At 43.1% G+C, this 21,088-nt stretch overlaps 1 protein-coding gene across 1 annotated transcript in view; it reads right to left on the minus strand.

Moving 5' to 3' along the window:
* Nucleotides 1-21,088, minus strand: part of Plcl1 (phospholipase C like 1 (inactive)) — a 328,149-nt gene that overhangs the window by 38,483 nt on the left and 268,578 nt on the right. The window contains exons 3-5 of the mRNA XM_006974884.4: nt 19,114-19,317; nt 7,048-7,123; nt 4,921-5,030 (exon numbers count right to left, since the gene is read on the minus strand). Coding sequence (XP_006974946.1) covers nt 4,921-5,030; nt 7,048-7,123; nt 19,114-19,317 — 390 coding nt within the window. The remainder of the gene's footprint in view (nt 1-4,920; nt 5,031-7,047; nt 7,124-19,113; nt 19,318-21,088) is intronic.

Below are 21,088 nucleotides of genomic sequence, written 5' to 3' on the forward strand. Positions count from 1 at the left end.
TTGGAATCCCATACAGATCCCAAACCTGATAGCACCTTAATCTTGGACTACATGGCCTCCAGAACTAAAATAAAAAAAATAGCATTTATAATATAAATTATCCAGTCTCAGGTATTTTAATACAGCAGTACAAACCAAGACACAAAACTTATTTCCAAAGGACACCAAGAGGAAGTGACAGATAGAAGAGACTGCTAACGTGTGAGGGAAGAACAGGACAGAGTCACTGTGGTCCACTGGTTATCATGAGGATGAATCAGGGTTGAAATATGAGACACTCATCATTGTATCATCACAATGAACACAGTGCTGGTCAAGGAATTCAGTGTTGTGTATAAATAGAAAGGGGAAAAAAGGAGGAAGTTGACTCTTTGGTTTCATATATGCACATTATAAAAGTGTCAGGAAATGTATAGAAAAGTAGGGCAGACAAGCAGGCCCCTCCTCTAGGTTCATGTGTGGTGCCAGAAATAGGAATTAAGGATGTGTATCTGAAAGCAATCCTTTTCGCCAAGATGGCGCCGAAAGCGAAGAAGGAAGCTCCTGCCCCAGCTGAAGCCAAAGCAAAGTCCTTGCAAGCCAAGAAGGCAGTGCTAAAGGGCATCCACAGCCACAAAAAGAAGATCCGCATGTCACCCACGTTCCGGTGGCCCAAGACCCTGCAGCTCAGGAGGCAGCCTAAATAACCTTGAAAGAGCGCACCCAGGAGAAACAAGCTTGGCCACTATGCCATCATCAAATTCCCCCGACCACTTAGTCAGCCATGAAGAAGATGGAAGACAACACCACACCTGTGTTCATTGTGGATGTCAAGGCCAACAAGCACCATATCAAACAGGCTGTGAAGAAACTCTATGACATTGATGTGGCCAAAGTCAACACTCTCATAAGGCCTGATGGAGAGAAGAAGGCGTATGTTCAGTTGGCTCCTGACTATGATGCTCTGGATGTTGCCAACAAAATTGGGATCATCTAAACTGAGTCCAGCTGGCTAATTCTAAATATACTTTTTCACCATAAAAAAAAAGAACGTGTATATGAATTTTCAGGGCCATCTTGATTTCAGCTCCATGCTAGAGCTAAGTATAATATCTGAGCAAATTTGATCATTGTAATTATAATCCATTTATTATATTGTAGAGCTTCTCTCTGTGTGTAAATTATTATTTAACTTTCTTATCATTTATTATTAAATTATCATATACTGAAATACAGAAAACATAAACTGAGGAATTTATTTTTTTAGTGCAAGATCAATTTTCTCCAAAGCCAGTGTCCCAATCCACCACTCCATGTTGGCAACCCACCATCAGTGGGCACATTTCTCATTTTCTCCTGTTTTACTCTGACTTGGTAATTACACTGAGATTAAGTGTCCTTAGAAACATGAACTCACATATGTAACTGGTATTGGTAAATTCACACCCCATCCCCTAGATACTGGAGAGTACCTGACCTAAAGAAGTAGAAGGAATTTTATAGGTGAGCCCCACCCACCATGGATAAATGATTACCAATGATTATGATTATGTCTTGCCAAGGTGCTTGTTACGGATTTACCCATGTAAACTGACTGAAATGAATTCCAATATAAAACAATAATTTATTAAAACTTAGAGAATTCATAACAAGACTGGAGACCCATCAGCAGCTAAGCGCTCTGAGTGTGTATACGAGAGCTCAGGAAAGGTTTCTAGGGAACGCTGCCTGCCCAGAGCAGAGCCAATGGGAAAACTAGAGCCCAGGCTTCCTTCTCTTACCCAATAATTCACATCCCTGAGACCTAACTTTTCTAGCTCTAGGATAATGGACATGTGATTAATAAGCTCACTAAGCCCAACGGGAGACATCCTGAAATATTTCCAATGCAATAACTGATGTTCGGAAAACTCCACCACTGTTGCTTAGGATTCTGAGCTCAGGCTGCAACGCTAGCAGCCAGTGCACAAGCTGTAATTGCAGAAGATCAATTCTGTTTTAAAAGATCTGTCTCGGAGTGATTTACACAACATTTGCTCGGTCACATCTAGAAATCAGCTCCTGTCATTAGAGCAAACAAACAGACTAGTAAACCTTAGGAAACTAGGGGGGCCCAAGACAGAAATTAATAACAAAACAAAAATAACCACAGCAAGCCTGTTCTGCAAGGCGAAGTCTCACCTAGGCTAATGGTGACAGCTGAAACACAATACCATCCTGTTTTGTGCACTAAGAATCGGCTCTTTTCATAGATGATCTCACTTAACTCCTCGTGAAATCACAGTCATGGGCATTATTACTGTGCTTAGAGAAACTGAAATCTCACCACTATCCAGCAGTCTACACACATATGTGCTCATCCCTGCACGAGGCTACCTGGAAACATGGATGGACTCTTATAGGAGGTAGTTCAAGGTTACAGTCAAGATTATGGGTAACCAGTTAAAACTCTCCACTTTGCCACTTGTTAGCTAAATGACTCAATAATAAATGTATACCTCCCTCAGCCTCAATTTCTTCATCTATAAGGTATAGAAAGTCTATCAAGGTGACATGGGATGTTGCCAGACCACACAGCTGGTAAAGGGCAATAAAAGAGATATATACATATATATATATGCATATATATCACTTTTGTATCATATATTTGCACATATGTGTTATAAATATATGCAGACATTTTATATATATATGCTAGAGTACCTAGCTGTGAGTGCTGGTCTCAAATGCTGAACCATTAAGTGTACATTATAACCATTAGTAGTTCTATGCCCATCTACCCTCTGCAGCCTAGTAGTCCTGGAGGCCCAGGTGATACATTCTTGATTTGCAGATCTCTAAGCAACTTTTGTGATGACTGGTCCTTCAACGAACCAAAAGAAACATCTGCTGCTCAAAAATAGTTTATATTAAACTCAGGGTGCTGTGTTATGCCCTGGAGCCCAATTTGTTCAACTTTGGGCCACAGAGTTTGTGTAAGGCTACCTAATGGTATGTGGGCATTGCAATCTGAGTGTATAACAAGGAAGGATAGATAAAAAACGCAAACCCATAATGGACTGAGGGGTTTCTGGTAGCACCTGGCCGTGTCACCTGGCTTCCTAGCAGCCTTGATTCTGAACCCAGGACATGCATGCTCGCCCTGTGCATGCCGTCACATTAGCAAACACTGCCTAAAGACCTCAGCCCTTATGTGAGGCTATTCAGCATTGTGTATTGTTTTTACTGTATGCACCAAATGTTTTGTCCTTATGGAAATAGACAGCCTACGTAGCGAAAACAGAGACTGCATGTTTCTATTGTCTTTCTTCAGCGTGTAAATAGCAAATCAGTACACTTTGGGATCGTTTTGTTTTAGAATTGTTGATTTTTAAAATTGCTGTTTGAATTGATAACTTGGGTTCCTAAAACAATCATTACATGAATTATAGCTTGGGGTTAGAACAGAGTTTTCTACAGCTTCTGAAATGGCCCTAATCATGCTTCTACCTTTTGTACAAAACAGAGGGTCTACCTTAGCATTGGTGATAATAAAATCAAAATATCAGAAACACTGAAGATGCTCAGATCCACAGCCAAGATTTGATTCTTTATGTAAAGGCAAATAAGGACACCCACCTCATTAGTGTGAACATTTGGTTTTGTCTTTAATAAATGGTGCAATTATATGTTTTATAGTTGTTTTAAAATAAATATCTTTATGTTTATTATCAGTAAAAGGTTTGTATGCCTATTTCATATACCGATATGCCTGGGGTTGCATAAAAATTTTCCCTGAGAAAACCTACAAGTGGCAAAGGCTTAAGAATCTTATGCTGAACTTCTAGTATCCTCTTCTTCCAATGCTGTAGCCCCAGCCCACCCCTTGGACAAACGATGCCCATCTATCTCTACCACAGCCACAGGCTGCTAACTTAATGAAGCCCAAGTCTATAACTTGTATTATCTGTGTTCTGTCAACGCCTACCACACATCTCAGACAGTAGGAGCTAATAAGCACATATGGACTGGATTTTTAAGAGACACGTGGAATATGTCTTCCAGCTCACTTCACACTTTTACAGAGATGCGCAGCAGCTCTGTGGAACAGGTTAAAGACGGGGCCCTGGGGTCAAACTTCAGCTGGACCATTAACTACTGCAGGACCTTAGATAATATATAAGATCCCCATGCCTCTATCTCCTCGCCTGTAAAATGATAGTGATGGGGTGTTGAACTAAAGTATTATTCCATCTAACTGCCATTAAATGGCACTGGCCACAATAGATATTCTCTAAGTGTGAGCAATTATTAACTTTTGTTAACGGATGTCTTTTCCCAACACAATTCCAGAGTAAGTTTTTCTAATCACCTAAGTTGTTTCTCCTTTCATGTAAGAAAATACAAAACACGGCATCCTCACTTCAAAGTCCAAAACTAATTTGCAGCAGAAGGCAAATTACAATCTCAAGAAACTGACTTCCAAAACATTTTCAAGAAAGATGTATTTATAGTGAATATTCTTACAATAAAAATCCGGAGTGGCCCAGATATTCTGTAGTATAAGAATGTTCCAAGTGTCTTACGTTGGAACTCTTCCAGTGGCATCAGGCATGGCTTTACATAAATGAGAACAGCCATATTGACTTGTAGAAGTGTTCTCATAACACACACACACACACACACACACACACACACACACACACACACACACGGCAATAAAATCAGGCCTCACTCATGTGCTGCCCTCAGCCTCCATCATAAACCTTGTTGCTCAATTAAGAAAAATTAAAGCAAATTCTACCCAGGCTTTGCCTCCCCCTCACTCAGAGCTGAGCCTGACAATTAGGCCCCTTGTGGCTTAAACTTCCAATCCCTGGCTTTAGCTGATGCTGCTTCCCTCTCCGCTGGAGAGGCGAGGACAGGACGGAAGGCAAAGGGGCAGCGAGGGAGCTCCTGTACCTTCAGCACGGTAATGTTCCAAGCAAAGCTCTCAATTGCCTTGTTGAGCTTCCTTCCTTTCAAGCCTTCCTTGGCCCCCAGGTTGTGAAGTTCTTCGTGGAACTCCATGCCTTTGAAAAGAACACACATTAAAAAGTGTTACAGTACATTCCAGGAGAGCATGCATCTTTACCATGAAAACATTGTCAGCAAAATATAAACTCGCATTCTTGCTCCCTCTCGTAATCTCTAAACCCCTAAACTGAATTCTTTCCATTTTACTCACCCCAGGTAGAAGGCATCTAAGATTAGTAAGTGATACAGGGGCAAAATTGCATTTTAAGCAGCCTGGATGCGTAGATTAAACGCAAGAGAAAATAAGAAGAAGCGAACTTCCCAGCAGATGTTGCTGACCTCACGTGTCCTTGTCCAGGTTTTGTGTGGAAGGGTATGGGGTGCAGAGGTAACCTCAGGTGAGTGTGTGCATCTCTTGCTTTTGTTAACGAATCAGCCTTGTGGCTTAAAAGCAGGGCATGGAGCCCATACAGGTAAAACAGTAATTCGCAGGTTTGATCTCAGATAAAAGACTTTAAAAGACAACAATCTAGGAAGAGCCACGTGTTTCATATTTGGGAGTGGCCTTCCATGTGCTCTTTGCTCCACCATTCGATGAAGCTTGCATGCCATAAACAACATCACCATCCTCCGTTCCCGCAGCCTTTCCCTTACAACTTCAGGATGAGGATTCACATTCCTTTATGGACAATTGGTTCCCTCTTCGGAGGGCTGGGACGAAGACTGAGCCAAGATTTCCTTCCCCAGAACCTATAGTCCTCAGTGCTAGCTGGCCTCAGACCAAGGAGTCTGATCTCTTCCACAGTCTAGCCCTTCACGCATCTAAAGAAAGATATTGGACCAAATGCCCTTGGATCCTCTGCTCTGTAGTGCGCATTCTAACATGTGTCTTCTTACTGGTGACTCATCTCTGCGGATGGCATCCGGGCAGGGCCAACTTTCCGGATCTGAACAGTGTAGACAGCTGCATCTCAGAACGGACAGTGTCCTAACTGGGCTTGAAGCAACTCAGACTGGTAAGTATTTGCTGTCATTCTCCTTGTTCTAGTGGCCTTACTTTTATTACTGTAGCCTAAAACCACATTGACTTGCCAGGTGCTCGTCTAACAGGCATAGCTGATTAGAACCAGCAGGAGCACAGAGCCGAGGCTTACATTCTAGCTCGCCCTCTCACTAGGTGTTTGAGGAAATGGTGGGTGTGTCACTGAATGGGACTGTGGTGAAGATCAGATGGGCCAATGCATATAGAGCTTGCAAAGCAATGGCTGAGCTCCTGTGTGCTCTGGGTATTCTGATTTTTCTGTTTTCTGTCAGTTAAAACATCTAAGGTTTGCTCGCCAGTCGGTCTAGCATCAATTTGCTAGTCTGTGTTCATAAGTCAACTCTATTGTATGTTGATACTGAGACCTTGGATCATTCACCAGCTTCTTACATGTCCCATCTGTAATTGGGATATCGTGCCTCATTGTTGTGACGACCAGGTAAGATGGTGCATGCACTTCAAACCCAAGCAGACCGAGAAAGCAACTGTGAGCACCGTCCTCTGTCTCTCCTCATCGTCATCAACTGTACGTGTGGACAGAGGAGCACCTGGACCCGAGACGTGAAAGCTTGGTGGTGTGGAGGAAAGTGGGATAAACAAACGCAGGTGGATACTCACAGATCTGTGACCCCTCCCATCCTTAAAGAAAGAACACATCTAAGATGAGAACGAGGAAGACGGGCAAAAACCCGGAAGTAAATGGGACTAAGTAAGGTTCAAATCATAACTGTGAAGTGGGTTTTAAAGAGCCGCATGAAACCACAGCTTCCTCACTAGCAGTGAAAGGCTCTAAGTGAATCCCAACCGCAAGAGTTTATTCATAAACCCTCATCTCTTGACATCTTCGACCACCACCCTCCCAAACACAAATGTAACCTGCCATCGCCTCAGCTCTCCTTTACCGGACAAAGACAAGTGTAACTTAAACTACAAATGAACTATCTTAACTTTAAGTGGAAGAACGGACACTTTTTGAAGCTGCTAGGCCTTGTCATTGTGGTTTCTGAAGAAAGTAAAAAAAAAAAAATTACCTGCTTTCTGACACTGTACAATCTTTTCCTGGACTGTGTCGGCCGTTTCTATGAGGACCCGGCTTTCTTGAATCATCTGTCACAAAACATCAAACAGCAGCTGTTAGAAACCCTTACACCGGCTCACTGGGAAGACGATGTGTAGAGAGGCTCCCAAAATACACCTAGGAACGCAGGACCAGCGTGAGAGTTGGAGAGCGATGGGAAAGTCTCTGTCCCGGCTCTCAACCAGACACTGAGACGAGGGTCACCTTCCTTACCATTGTCCCAGCTGTGTACAGACCAGACATGCAGTGGGTACAAAACAATAATTGTCGAATAAATGAATACAAATTACAAATTAGTAATCAACACCGTCAAACGTGCTAAGGTTTAGACTGAATCAAACTGCTGATTTACATTAACACCTTCAGTTTCCAAGGAGTGGTGCCCAGTATAACGGTTCATGACTCTAACCACGGCATGTGGAAATCAGAGTCAAGAGAGTGACTGCAAGTTCAAAGCTGCCTGTTTACCTAGCAAAGGTCCATCAGGACTACACAGTGAATTCTGGGCCAGCCAGGGCTAAACAGCAAGAGAGAATATTTGGGCAAGAGAAACATTCACGGAGGTTGGACAAAACCCACATTTAACTAACACAGCCAAAGCATGTCACTGCTGCTGTCTGGATCTTAACTGTCCCCCAAGGCCCGTGGATTAAAGGCTGGATCCCCAGGAAGGTGCTCACAGCGGGCGGGCGGGCGGGGGAAGCCTCCTGGGATGTCTTCAGGACACTGGAGTATGACCTCAATGGGACTGTCGGATGGAACCCTTTCTCTATTTCACTTCCAGCCATGAGGTCAATGGTTGACGCTGCCACGGGCCCTGGCTGTTGCCATGCAGCACTCCACTAGAGACCAGGAATCTCCGTGCCTGCCTCACCATGCACCAGGACCTCTGAAACTGTGAGCCCCAATAGAACATCTCTCTTTGTAAATCCATCTCAGGGATATGCTATAGTAGTCCAACTAATATATTTACATACTTTCAAAATATGGATTTTTAAGGCGCAAGGAATCTTAGCTATCAAAACCAACCCCTTTATTTTGCAGGTACAGAAACTATAAGGTTAAAACTCCTAACCAGTGAAATGGAATTAATTAATGATGGAGCTAAACTCAGAACCCCCATTCCTGGCACGCACAGCCTGTTTCCATTTCTGACTGCCACCTCTTTGATTCTGGCTGTCCTCATTATGCCCACACAAGAGTGCACAGGCTCACACACAAGAGCAAACCTGTTCTAGCCCACAGGCACAAACAAGGCCATACGCATGATCCCTTACAACCAGATTCAATCTGTTCTTTGTGGGGGGAAAAAAACCTTTAAAAAAGATGACTGATGTAGCATGAGTCTTAAATGTTCTTATTAATAAAAACAAGCCCGGAGCCAGGTATTGGGGTGAATGCTGAAAGATCAGAGAAACAGAACAAGCCACATCCTCACCTTGCCAGTTCCTCAGCTGATTCTGTTTCCTCAGACTGAAAGTCTTGATCCTCATCCAAATGGATCTCAGCTGAACTGCTGCTAAAAGCTTAAAAAGCTCTAGTTCCTGGTCCTCATACCTTATATACCTTTCTGCTTCCTGCCATCACTTCCTGGGATTAAAGGTGTGTGTCACCATGCCTGGCTGTTTCTAATGTGGCTTTGGACTCACAGAGATCCAGATGGATCTCTGCCTCCTGAATGCTAGGATTAAAGTCGTGTGCTACCACCACCTAAACCTATGTTTAATATAGTGGCTATTCTGTTCTCTGACCGCCCCCCAGATAAGTTTATTGGGGTGCACAATATATCAACCACAGACCAATAAGTTCCTTTGCTAGTATCATAACTGAGATAACTTTCATCTGTGTGGGTCTTACACTCAAACAAGAAAGCATGGTATCATTCTCTAGTAAGAAGCCCTATCCGGATGGCCAAACACCCTGTCATGCTAGAAATCTCATCCAATGACTGAGGGAAGTGGATGCAAAGAGCCACGGCCAGGCCCCAGGTGGAGCTCCAGGAGTCCAATTGGCAAGAAAGAGGAGGGTTTATATGAGCAAGAATTGTTGAGACCAAGATTGGAAAAAGGACCAAGTAGCCAAACTAATGGAAACACATGAACTATGAACCAATAGCTGAGGAGCCCCCAACTGGATCAGGCCCTCTGGATAAGTGAGACAGCTGATTAGCTTGAACTGTTTGGGAGGCATCCAGGCAGTGGGACTGAGACCTGTCCTTAGTACATGAGCTGGCTGTTTGAAACCTGGGGCTTATGCAGGGACACTTCACTCAACCTGGGAGGAGGGGACTGGACCTGCCTGGCTCAATCTACCAGGTTGAGCTGAATCCCCAGGGGGAGTCTTTGCCCTGGAGGAAATGAGAATGGGGGGTAGGCTGGGAGGAAGGCAGCGGGGGAGGGGGAGGGACAGGGGAATCCATGGCTGATATGTAAAATTAAATTAAATTATGAAATAAAAAAAGAAGCCCTATCCATTGATTTGTGGCTGATTTTCTTTGAAGCATTTTACTAATGATCCCCTTGGTGTTTAAGAAGAGAGGACATTTCCTGCATTCCATAATGCCACTGCCTCCGTAACAAGCTGAGATGAAGAGTCCTCTTCGCCAACTCGAATTCTTCTATCCAGACTGTCAATATCATTTCTTATTACAGCTCATGGAGACCTTTCTAATGAGGATCTTATCTTCCTTTATATATTCTACCTCTCTCTAGTCCCATCCTCTCTTGACATAAACTTATCTGACAAAACCACTAATGAAATGTTGCAACCATTGTTCCCAATTCCTAAGAAAGCCCGCTGACACTCGTTGCTTTGACCCTGGGTAGGACTCACCGTGACTGACAAATGCTAGCTAGCCTTGGCCATCATCCATTTTTCCCTGGCCAATTCTCAGTCTTGATTCTCCCCAGCTCAGCATTAACACACCTTATTATCCTCCTTCTTGAGTTCCCTGGCTCTGCTTCTTAGTGCCTTTCCATCTCCACACATCTAGGAAACAGCCTGACCTCTGTTCTCTTTTCTCCTCTCTGTTAATCGCTCCTCTTGGGATAAAGATACCTTATTCCAAGTCTGTACCTTTTTCCAAACATTCTGTCACTACTGTCACTTCATAGCTAACGTTGCCTTTCTCATCAGTGCTGATGGTCCACAATTGTGTTTTTCAAGGTAGGAGGTGGACCGTTTATACTATATTGTTCTAGGCTGCATGGACTCCAACGGAGAAAATGAAAACAACCTCACAAGCTCGGGTAGATAGCAACCTCACTCTACACTCTCTGTGATTACTTCCCCAGACACAACATGAGCTGCAGAATAATGATGGCTCTGCTTGCCCTTCCCAATCACCCTCAGGCTCAGGCTCAGGTTAGGGACGGACGCTGTTTACTGTGGGCAGCATCATGCATGCGTTCCCACCTTCTGACTTTTCTTGAGATCACCCAAGGGAGCCATCAACAAGGAACAAGAGTGGGAGGCAGCAGAGCCTCTGCATGGCCCCTTTCTGCTGGTCTATGGTTCCGGAACTTCCTCTCTGCGGGGCAACAGCTCCAGACAGGGGTAGATATAGAGAAGCACTAAGTTGCTAGAAATAGCCGCCCCTTCCTTCCGCAGGCCTGGGTGTCACCACAGCTTCCCACCGTTGCTAACTGCTGGCTGCTCACCACCCGCTGCAGCCAAGCCCCTTCTGTCTGCTGACCTTACCCACCTGCTGGGTCTACAACCTCCAGCCCCGCCCAGCCTGCCCAGCCTGCACATCCCGAGAAGTGCAGATTTCAGCTCTCAACAAAGAAGTTTCTTTTTGTAGCAGAAGACCATGATGGGAAGCTACTGCTCATTAAAAGCAGAGGAGAACTGGTTGTCAGGTGCCCGTTCCCAGTTGACATATCCACAACACAGTTTCTATATGTAATGCTCAGGAAATATCACAGAAGAGGGGGCAGAAATATTGTAAGAGCTAGGACGACCAGGTAGCCTACTGCGATACTGTGTCTCCTAGATCCAACAGAGAAGCTGAACCAATGAATGGTAAGTTTCCATCCTATTATGACTCAAAAAACCCTCCGTAGAGACCAGCTTTCTCTGTAATTCCATTTAAATTCATAGTCCCAAATAACTTTCTATGTAGAGTCATTTTAAGCATAGTTTACCATGGACAATACTACTTTGTAGATAAAAATAAAACATAAAATAAACCCGAGCTGAGAGCTGACTTCCCTAAAAGCCCAGGGTTCGAGAGATCGTTGAGATTAGAACACAGTCATCGTGAGCAGCACACCCAAGCTTACAAGTTACCCTGCAATCGGTGTTAATGGTTGAGTTTCTACTTCAAGAACAAGTTGGGGGTCATCACTTAGCAGCAAGTATCAGAATCATGAGACCATGACACACCCCAGTCATTATAAACAGTCTTCCTATGCAATCTAGTTAGAAGTGCTTTTACTCACACCCCTACCGCTTTAGGAAGGAACTAGAACTTTGGACAGGTTATTTCTTGAGACTGTTTAAGAAGCTATGCAGACGTATTGCTGTTCTTTCGCCCTTAAGACCCAGATACCTGTTGCCTTCCTTCTAGCCAAAGACTAGGTCTTGGGTCTCGAGTTATACAGTGGCTCATCTGTTTGAATTGTGGAAAGTCGGGCTTGAGTTCTATCAGCCGCAGCACATCTGTAATCGGGACTGCTGCTACATATGTTTTTGCCAACTAGATGAGGACAGGTTTAAATGGGACATAACAAGCATCATTTGCAGATGGGCATCTTTTTTCTTTAAGCTTTCAACCCTATGAAGACGGCCAACTCTCCATGAAGTATAAACAAATACAATATTCAGAACAGCTGCCACCTCCCCGTGTTGGCAATGATGTGCTCCAGGTACTGGGACTGGCCTGGAGTCACACTCCCAGCCTGATTTATGATGGCGCACAACAGCAGAACTTCAGCAGCACAGACCGAAGGACTGTGTCTCCTCATTTGTGGTGGTGACCATTCTCCTGCCATGCCTGCCTTCCTCATAAAGGGACATCGTATTGTCTCAGTGGCTCTATTTCTAAAGCAGCTGCCAACTAATCTTGAGAAATTGCTTGAAATATTAGTTTTGACCCAGCTCTTATTACAATTTATCTCATTCATATAAAAACGGCCAGGCCAGGCGAGGAGATTTTATGAACTGCGCTGGTTTGATGCGAGCCAATACGTGGCAAAAAGTAACTAAAGAAGGGGAGTTTGTTTTGTCTCGCATTGAGGAGGACCAGCCTATCATGGAATGGAAGCACAGTGGCAGGATTGTGAGGATGCTGGTGCCCCTCCTGGGAGACCAGAAAGCCGAACAGGCAGATGCTGGCACTACCCAGCATTATTCCTTTTCCTCTTTTATTCAGTTTGGGACCCCAACTTAAGAACAGTGCCACCCACAAGAGCATTTTCACCTTTAATTAATCTTCTTTGAAAAAAATCCTTACAGATATATCCAAAGTTGTACCTCATTCCTGCCCTGGGTGTTCCTTGCTCCAGTCAGACTGATGGACAATGAAAATTCATCATCACCTAAAAGCTCTCTACCATTTTCAGGCCAGTTTGACTACCTCGCTGCTGCTAACTAAAGTGTTACAAGAATTTGAGGAGTAAAGAGCACAAGGTCAAATGAGGATGCATGTGTGTTAGGCCAAGAAAACACCCTGAAGCACTTGCTGGTTGATTCATCCTTGATATCCAAAGTTGTGAAGAACCTGGTATCAGGTAGAAAGTGTCACCCCTCAAGGTGACAGCAATTATTCCATTATACAACACCCCCCCAATGTGTCAGAAGGCATTACCAAGAGTGAGGAGGTCTCTATGCACTGAGCTTATTATTCTAAAATAGCTTGCTCTAGCTGAGCACACACAAGTGCATATCTATTTTTTCTAAGATCTATCGCTGTGTGAACCAATAGACTTTTTGAATTTCAAAATAATAGAAGATTTACACCAACTTTACAACGAGACGATGATGGGAGAAGAATAACTTTGACTGACTGATTGGTTTCAACTTAAATTGCTTTCAATAAGCAAAACTATATTGTGGGGAGAGGAGAGCTGGAGAGCTGGCTCAGCAATTTAGAGGACGCGATGCTCCCTTCAAATGTGGATTCCAGCACCCAAGTCAGACCGCTCTCAGCCTCCTGTAACTCCAACTCCAGAAGACCCAACACCCTCTTCTGACCTCTGCAAGCACATGCACTCATGTACACAGATACTCACATGAGAGAGAGAAAGAGAGACAGAGACTACTTTAGGAAACTGCAGACAACCTTTTTCCATCTTGAGGCTATCATTTGGCGATAACACTAACATTAGAGAGTATAGCTAATCCAACACATTACTCTTGACTCAACTGTAATACTCCCCACTAGTTCAGTTGCCAGATATGATTAGATGGCAGCTCATTCCTTTTTGCCACATTCCTTCTTGTGCCAGCACACCCAGCTGCTTTCCAAATCACAACCCAACCGACTTAGTCAACGATTAATCCTCCACTCATGCCCTGGGTTGTCTGACATCCTCATCATCAGAAAGTCTGTTGCTTTGACCAAGTAAAGCTTTAACTTTTATGCTAATGTTAAATAATTCAGCCCAGAAGTCACCTTTGAAGAATGCTCTGGTTTGCATTTTTCAGTTGCAATCCTCTATAGCTAATCCACCTCTGAATGGTGCATTCAGAACACAAACTACCCCCAAAAGCTCCCATGTTAATTTAAAACACATAAAATGTTAGAACCTATTAAGCAAATACTTCTTGACTATGCATGAAAAATTAGGCTGCTGAAACAGTAGAAAAGTAAAAACTCAGCCATCCAAAGAGAAAAGCACACAAAGCATTTTCCTTTCCAAATTATTTGTAAATGCAATTGTGCCAAGGGCCAGAGAAGCCAGGGTGGGATGGATGAGGAGTGTGGAAGGTGAGCTGTGGGTCCCCATGAAGTCTCATCGGTCTTGAGAGCCCATCTCAGAACATAAAGTAACAGCTGATGACTCTCAGCTGAGTGTCGCTATCCTTTTCCCCTCTACATTGTAAGTTTTACCCTCCCATTAGAACCACCCACTCTGTTAGGAAAAATCCTAGCACTTCACACAGTACCTTACATAGGACAGGCATCCAAACTGTGTTTGTTCCTTGACTCACAGAAAGGCTAAGGACAAGGACACACATAGGTCCAAAGAGAAAGTCCTGATGCAGTGCGTAAAGTCAATAATGAATGCTTTCTGAATAAAATCGGCTTTGCAAAAGGTAAAGACCAGAAGCTGGACTTGCACCGCTGGAGAAGGAAGACTAGGAAGTTTCTACAAGTGGTGTGGAATAGAAATTAAAGGGTGGAGAGTGAGAAGGTGGTGGGAAGGAAGTCGGAGTGACTGAAGGAAGGCATGGGAATAGTAAACGAGGCTGGCAAAATGGTCCTTCTGCCTGAGTCTGCGGCAAAGGGAGTAAGTCACCCAGACTGGCGTCGAAGAGAGAAAACAGAAGTGGGATGCTCCATCACCGGCTAAAACTACATTGTTTGCATTAGCAACAGATGCCTGCAGCTCTTGTTTAATCAACTAAAATTGATTGTAACATATTGCATGCTAACACCGTTTTAAAGAGAACAGTATGGAGCAAACAAAGTCTCCATCGTCATGGAGCACACATTCAAATTGAGGGATTAAGAGAAGATAAAGGTAATTATTTTTAAAAGCTTGAGTAGATTTCCATTCAACATTTCTGAGTAGTGTGGTATGTTGTGGAGTATTACTTGAACTATGTAAAGATGTGTTACATTTGTTTATGCTGCAGAATATTACTTTAACTATGTAAAGATGTGTTGCATTTGTTTCACCTTGCCTGCCTAAGGCACCTGATTGGCCCAATAAAAAGCTGAATGGCCAATAGCTAGGCAGTAGATGGATATGTGGGGCTGGTGGGCAGAGAACATAAGTAGAAGGAGGAATCTAGGTGAGGGGGTGGGGAGAAAGAGAGGGAGACACCATGGGCCAGTCAGCCAGGCAGCTGCCAGGCAGCCAGACACAGAGGAAACAGGAAAGTAGGGCCTACAGACTGAATAAAAAGTAAAAAGACCCAAGGCAAAACACCAATGAAGAGAACAGGCTAACATAAGTTATAAGAGCTAGTGGGACAAACATAAGATAAGACTGAGCATTCATAATTGACAATAGGTCTCCATGTCATAGTTTGGGGGCTGGTGGTCCCAGAAAGCCTGCTACAGTGGTGGGAAACACCTAGGATGAGACAGACTGACTGGGGGGAGGGGGCTTGGAGAAGGGTCTCTCAGGAAATGACTGGCTAACAATTAAGGGATAAAATGCAACCTTCCAGGCCATAAAAGAACATTCCAGGGACAACAAATGCAGTGTGATTCATAATGGCCTGGAGGCCAGAACCAGTTTGGTCTGGGGGAGAGTGAGGAGGGTGGTAAGGCTGCAGAGGTATTAGATCACAGAGCTCCCTATGACGTTGTCAGTAAGTACTTTCCAACTTATTTCCATCTGAAGCCACAACAGAACTCGATGAAGTGTTGTGACATGATCCAGTCCATATTTTTACATGATTACTCTGGGTCTGCACATTATCTCAGGAAACTTCTTCAAAATGAACACAAACACTAATAAACAGCAGAAAAGATGCCCAACAGGACAGCACAGTTCTGCAAAATGAAAAAAAAATGTTTCATTTTTCAGGGTCAATGGCATCATAGGTATATCCCTCCTCACCCTTTGCGGCATCAAAAGATGTAAAGACATTGATAGTGTTCTCAATCACTTGTAGTGTACTGGTTGCACAATTTGGAGCAGGTTATTTTCACTCAATTTCCTACCAAAATGAGCAGTCATTTCCACAGGGAATTATAACTGGACTCCATTTAAGTATTTCTGCTTTTAATGGTAAACTATTTTAGATTTTGTGAAAACCCAGCTCTGCCTATTATTATAAGCTGTGTTTTAAAAACAGACGAGAGATAGGCTGATACTAAGATTTTGATATATTGGGTAAAACAGAAAGGACCAAACGCCATCAGACACTTGGGATGTGGAGCAGACACTGTCCAACCACAGCCCAGGAGCCATTCTGCTCGATGCAGACCCAGCTTCCAGAGCTGGCTGCCCTCACAATGGATTATTTTTCTTTCTTAGCTTCAAGGGAATAAGTGATGTCTACTGTCTGTCTCTATGGCAACTGGTACCCTAATTTCACCTCTTAGACAGCAATTATACCTATTCACTGAACAGCTTTCAATCCCCACTTTTATGATGAAAAAATTGATTTCACAGAAAACTGTGACACAGGCAGTAGGTGAGCCTCCCCAGGCAGGCCCCATCCAAGCGTTTGTGTGCAGACTGCATTCAGTGGGGTTTTTCCATTTCATAGAAAATGTTTATACCAGATGCTTTTCTCCTAGTTACTTTTAACGGTAAAACATTAGCATTTTCCTCACTGACAGTTATTTTATTCTATTATCAATTCATCATGTTTGTTAAAAGAATTTGGTAAGCACAGGAAGCATATAGAAAAGAAGAAATAAAAAAATAAAATTCACTCATGACAAACCAAAGTAATCACTGTTAATGTCTTCCTAGTATTACATGTGATTTGTATGTACACGTGCATACAAATGCAATTTAAGTTGTATTGCATGTGCATATACATACAAATGCAACTTGAATCTCACTGTACATACATTATTTGCACATGCATATACATACAAATGCAATTTAAATCTCACTACACACACATGATTACAACCAGACTGCTTCACAAAACATATCGAATTATCCTCCACACCATTACTATTCCACTAAATAACTGTTTTTGACAGCTTCAAAGGAGTCCATTTGGTGGATTCCTATCTTTTAAAAAATGATTTTATTTTTATCTGTGTATCTGTATGTATTATGCCACATGTGTGCAGGTGTCCATGGAGGCCGGAAGAGAAAGTGGGGTTCCCTAGAGCCTGAGTTACAAACAGATGAGTTTCCATGGATGAGCTGGGAGTGGAACCTGGCTCCTGGGCAAAGGCAGCCACAGCTCTGAAGGACTGCTGAGCCATCTCTCCAGTTCCTGGGTTCCTGTCTGGAACTTCGCTAATCCCTCCATATCAACATTGTGAAAATACAATCTTTATGCATAGATAAATCCTAACAATAAGTCTAAAAAAAGAAATGCATAGATCAAATGAACAAGGATTTTAAGTTGTTTTATCCAACTTTTCTCCAACAATGTATATAGCATTTTTTTTGCACTATAGGCAGAGAAATAAAAGTATTGATCTTCTTAAATTCCCCTTTGTGTGTGTGTGTGTGTGTGTGTGTGTGTGTGTGTGTGTTCACATGTGTGTGAATATGCACATCCTTGCATACATAAGCAAGGACTGCAGATTAATGTTGTTCTCTACCATATTTTGAAGTGTGGGCATATCTTTTACGGAACCTGGAGCTCACTGTTTTGGCTAAGGGTCAGACCAGAATGCTCCAGGGACCCACTTGTCTCCTCAGCACTGTGATCACGTGTGGTATTTTATGTGGGCACCGGGGATTAAAACTCAGGACCTCACCTCTGCACAGTAAACACTTTGCCTGCTGAGCCGTCTCCCTGGCCCCTTGTTTTCTCTCATTTCTGATTAGAAGCACCATTATTAAAGGGGCAGGGCATAGGCCATCATTTGATGGAAGGGGAATATCTCATTACGTGACTTTCAAGACATAGGGTCTCATCATTTTATCAAGACTGGACCGGTCTTGGTCTTTGGGGCTCAAACAACTGCCTTGCTTCAATCTCCTGGAGCAGCTGAGACGAAGAGACCATGCTTAATTTAATATATTAACTTAACTAATTGGAAACTTATTTTAAAGGTAAATGTACTCTATATTTTATTGGTAGTCTTTTAGGGGGAAAGGGTTGCCAATCAACTTCTGCAGCGGAGTCTATGCTGTCCGCCGGTGTCCAGTCTCTCCTACTTCTTAATAATAGAAGAGACAACTTTTAGTCCCCTTGAAATGACATTTTACTTTGCTTTTTGCAATTAACTGTGGCTATGTATCAACTTCAGGCTAATGAGCAGGAAGAAAAAGTAATATTTTCTTGTCTATAATTCCAGAAAATAATATCTTAAAAGAAGGAGGATGTGTCCTTTCCACCATCCCTGGTGGTTGGACTGCAGATGTTAAAAGTACAATGTAGGCAGCCATTTTGGACCTTGACGATAAGGACCATACTCCCATACTCTAGTAATAGTAGAACAGACAATTAGAAGGAGCCTGGGCACCTAAGAACTTGGCAGAAGAACTCCCCCAGATAATTGCTGTCTAAATTTCTGAATGAAAGTTTGCAATTTAAAGCTATAATTGGGTTGCTGTTTAAAAGATGCATTATTTTATTTTTTATTTTTCTTTATTCTCTGAAAATTTCATTTATCACATGTGGAAGAACTTATTCTTGATTGATATAAGAAGTCTCCACATCTTCCTACTCTTACTGGTTTGCAAACACTCTTCTAGTTAAATATGTTTATTTATTTATACCTAATTAGGTATGTTATACACTTTGTCATTTGCTTTTTAATTTTGTTTATACTGTGAAACACAAAAATAAAGTTATCCCCAAATCTAATCACTACATAAATTCTATTATATAGTCAGAATAAAATCAGATAGCATCATTAGCTTAGAAATGCTTACAGGCACGTCTTTTGTCTCATCCATCACTGAGAGCTGAGTCTCTCCCTGTCAGGAGCCATCATCCAGAAGAAAAGGAGGCATGCTTCTGAGGACTGGAGAAATCACTCTTTGTCAAAGCAAAGACTGTTCTATTTGCCACGTCCTCAGAGGCCTCACAGGGGCTTGATGGACACTGAGTAGTGAGCTCTGGCTGCCACCTCCATCAACGTTTTACAGGCAGTAACTGTTCTAGTCATCGGAATTCTACCCAAGAGCCTCTGCTTGTAGGGCTTTCCATGCACACAGGTAAGAGATGGGAAACTGCAATTGCAATAGCCTACCAGATCGTATGCAGCCAGCATCTTCTTCTGCACATCTGGCATTGCACCCAGAGGCTCAAGGTAAGGAAAGCTGTCCTTCATCACAAGAGACACGGAAGGAACACTGTCGCTGGTGATGAGACGAGAGGACAGGGTTAACAGGCACTGTTTCAGACTGGCAATTGGAGGGAGTCCACACAGCTCCTTAACAGACACTATGGCGTTCTAGGGGGAGAAAACACAGAGTCACATGTCTGACCACATGGCACCACACCCCAGTCTACACTCAAGCAAATTCACCAAATTATACCCTTAGACACATGTGCAGCGAAGGGCAGCCTGGCTCACAGCCAACCCAAGCTGCTAGACATGCAGAGGTCACGCAGATAGCTGACTCACAGCCTCAACCGTGGGTCTCGGTGTTTACCAATGGCCACAGACACCCATCAAAAAACAAAGGAGATTATGGCTTGAGGCTGCTCAGTGCTTTTCAAACATAGCAACTGAATCCACACACACAGTAGCAGTGCCTGAATATGAATGCTTCATTCAAATTCAGAAAAACGTCATGCCATGGTATTAAATGCCATCTCTATTAGCATCTCGAGGCTGTGGGCTATCATTGCTCGCCAGCCTCCATCTGATCAACCAGCAAGGCTGCCTGGTCATCCCATCAGAAATGCCCCTCGCACACAGAAAAATGAATTGTATGGGCATCTTATTCATTGGCTTACAATCTTTAACAAAACTGCGGCGCTATAATATTATGAACATTTTATATTTACATTCAAAGAGACTGGAACTTTGGCTGGGCCTGAGAGCCAGTTAGTAATACACCTTGAGACCAAGTAGGACTGATGCCCTTCTGTGTGCCCTGCTTCTAAGAAAGCAGTGTCACAACCATCCTTTCTTACTGTGGATTTCCCATATAATCAACTTTTACACCTAACATAATTCATAGTTTAATCTGAGATTGTCTTCTCTCTCATGCTCCCAAGGGTAACGCATGCACAGTATGGTAATACATGCCAGAAATAGCAGATAGGTCGAAAGCAACCGTACAAAATGAATATCCACCACACATGTTGAAGACAACCTATGGACATTGCTTGTTTGCTATCTGGGTCGGCTGGGGTCAGCTGGAGCCAGTGACTTAATCCCTTGTAAAGCTCTATTAAAGGTTTCTGTTAAGTATCCACCCATGTGATGCTTTTCTGTGCTATTCAATTAACACACAGCAAAAGCTCTTTGTTGGGGGCACACAGGGACAGACATACACAGGGGCACACACACACACACACACACAGAGAGAGAGAGAGAGAGAGAGAGAGAGAGAGAGAGAGAGAGAGAGAGAGAGAGAGAGAGAGAGAGAGAGAGAGAGAGAGAGAGAGAGAGAGAGAGAAAGAGAGAGAGAGAGAGATTCACAAGACAGACAAACAGGCTAAGAGTTAAGGGCCTATGACAGACAGACAGGAACGACAGAAGACAAAGGGAGAAGTCGATGATTCAAGTCTGGGCTCACTCTTGGTTAAACTGCACCATGGGAAGTACTCTTTAATTTCTTTTCTTTAATGAGACAGTGACACGCTTTGGTTACTCTGGGGCTATTATTAATGTACTCAAACTGATGCTAAAGTAATAACTTGGAATAGAAATCATGGCTGTTTTACATTTATTAATAATGATCATCACCTAACCTACTGAATGTCTCATGAATTTATTAATTACCATGGTATTTTTATTTTTTTTTTTACAGACTATCCTTTAAATAATGCTTTACCCAAATGACTTTGTTAGGGAGCCATGAATTATTAACACTGCCTGCAAAAGCCTTATAAACTGCTCTTCTTTCTGTGTATGTGCATGTGGTGGGCATACATGTGTTTGTGCATGTGTGTTTCTGTGTGTAAGCACATATGTTGTATGCAGGTGTACATGTCGGGGGGCATGGATGCAGGGATTTGGGTGTCTTCTCAGATCACCCTTTATATATTGA

The sequence above is a fragment of the Peromyscus maniculatus genome, chromosome 13 (assembly GCF_049852395.1).
Source record: "Peromyscus maniculatus bairdii isolate BWxNUB_F1_BW_parent chromosome 13, HU_Pman_BW_mat_3.1, whole genome shotgun sequence".
NCBI classification, from domain to species: domain Eukaryota; kingdom Metazoa; phylum Chordata; class Mammalia; order Rodentia; family Cricetidae; genus Peromyscus; species Peromyscus maniculatus.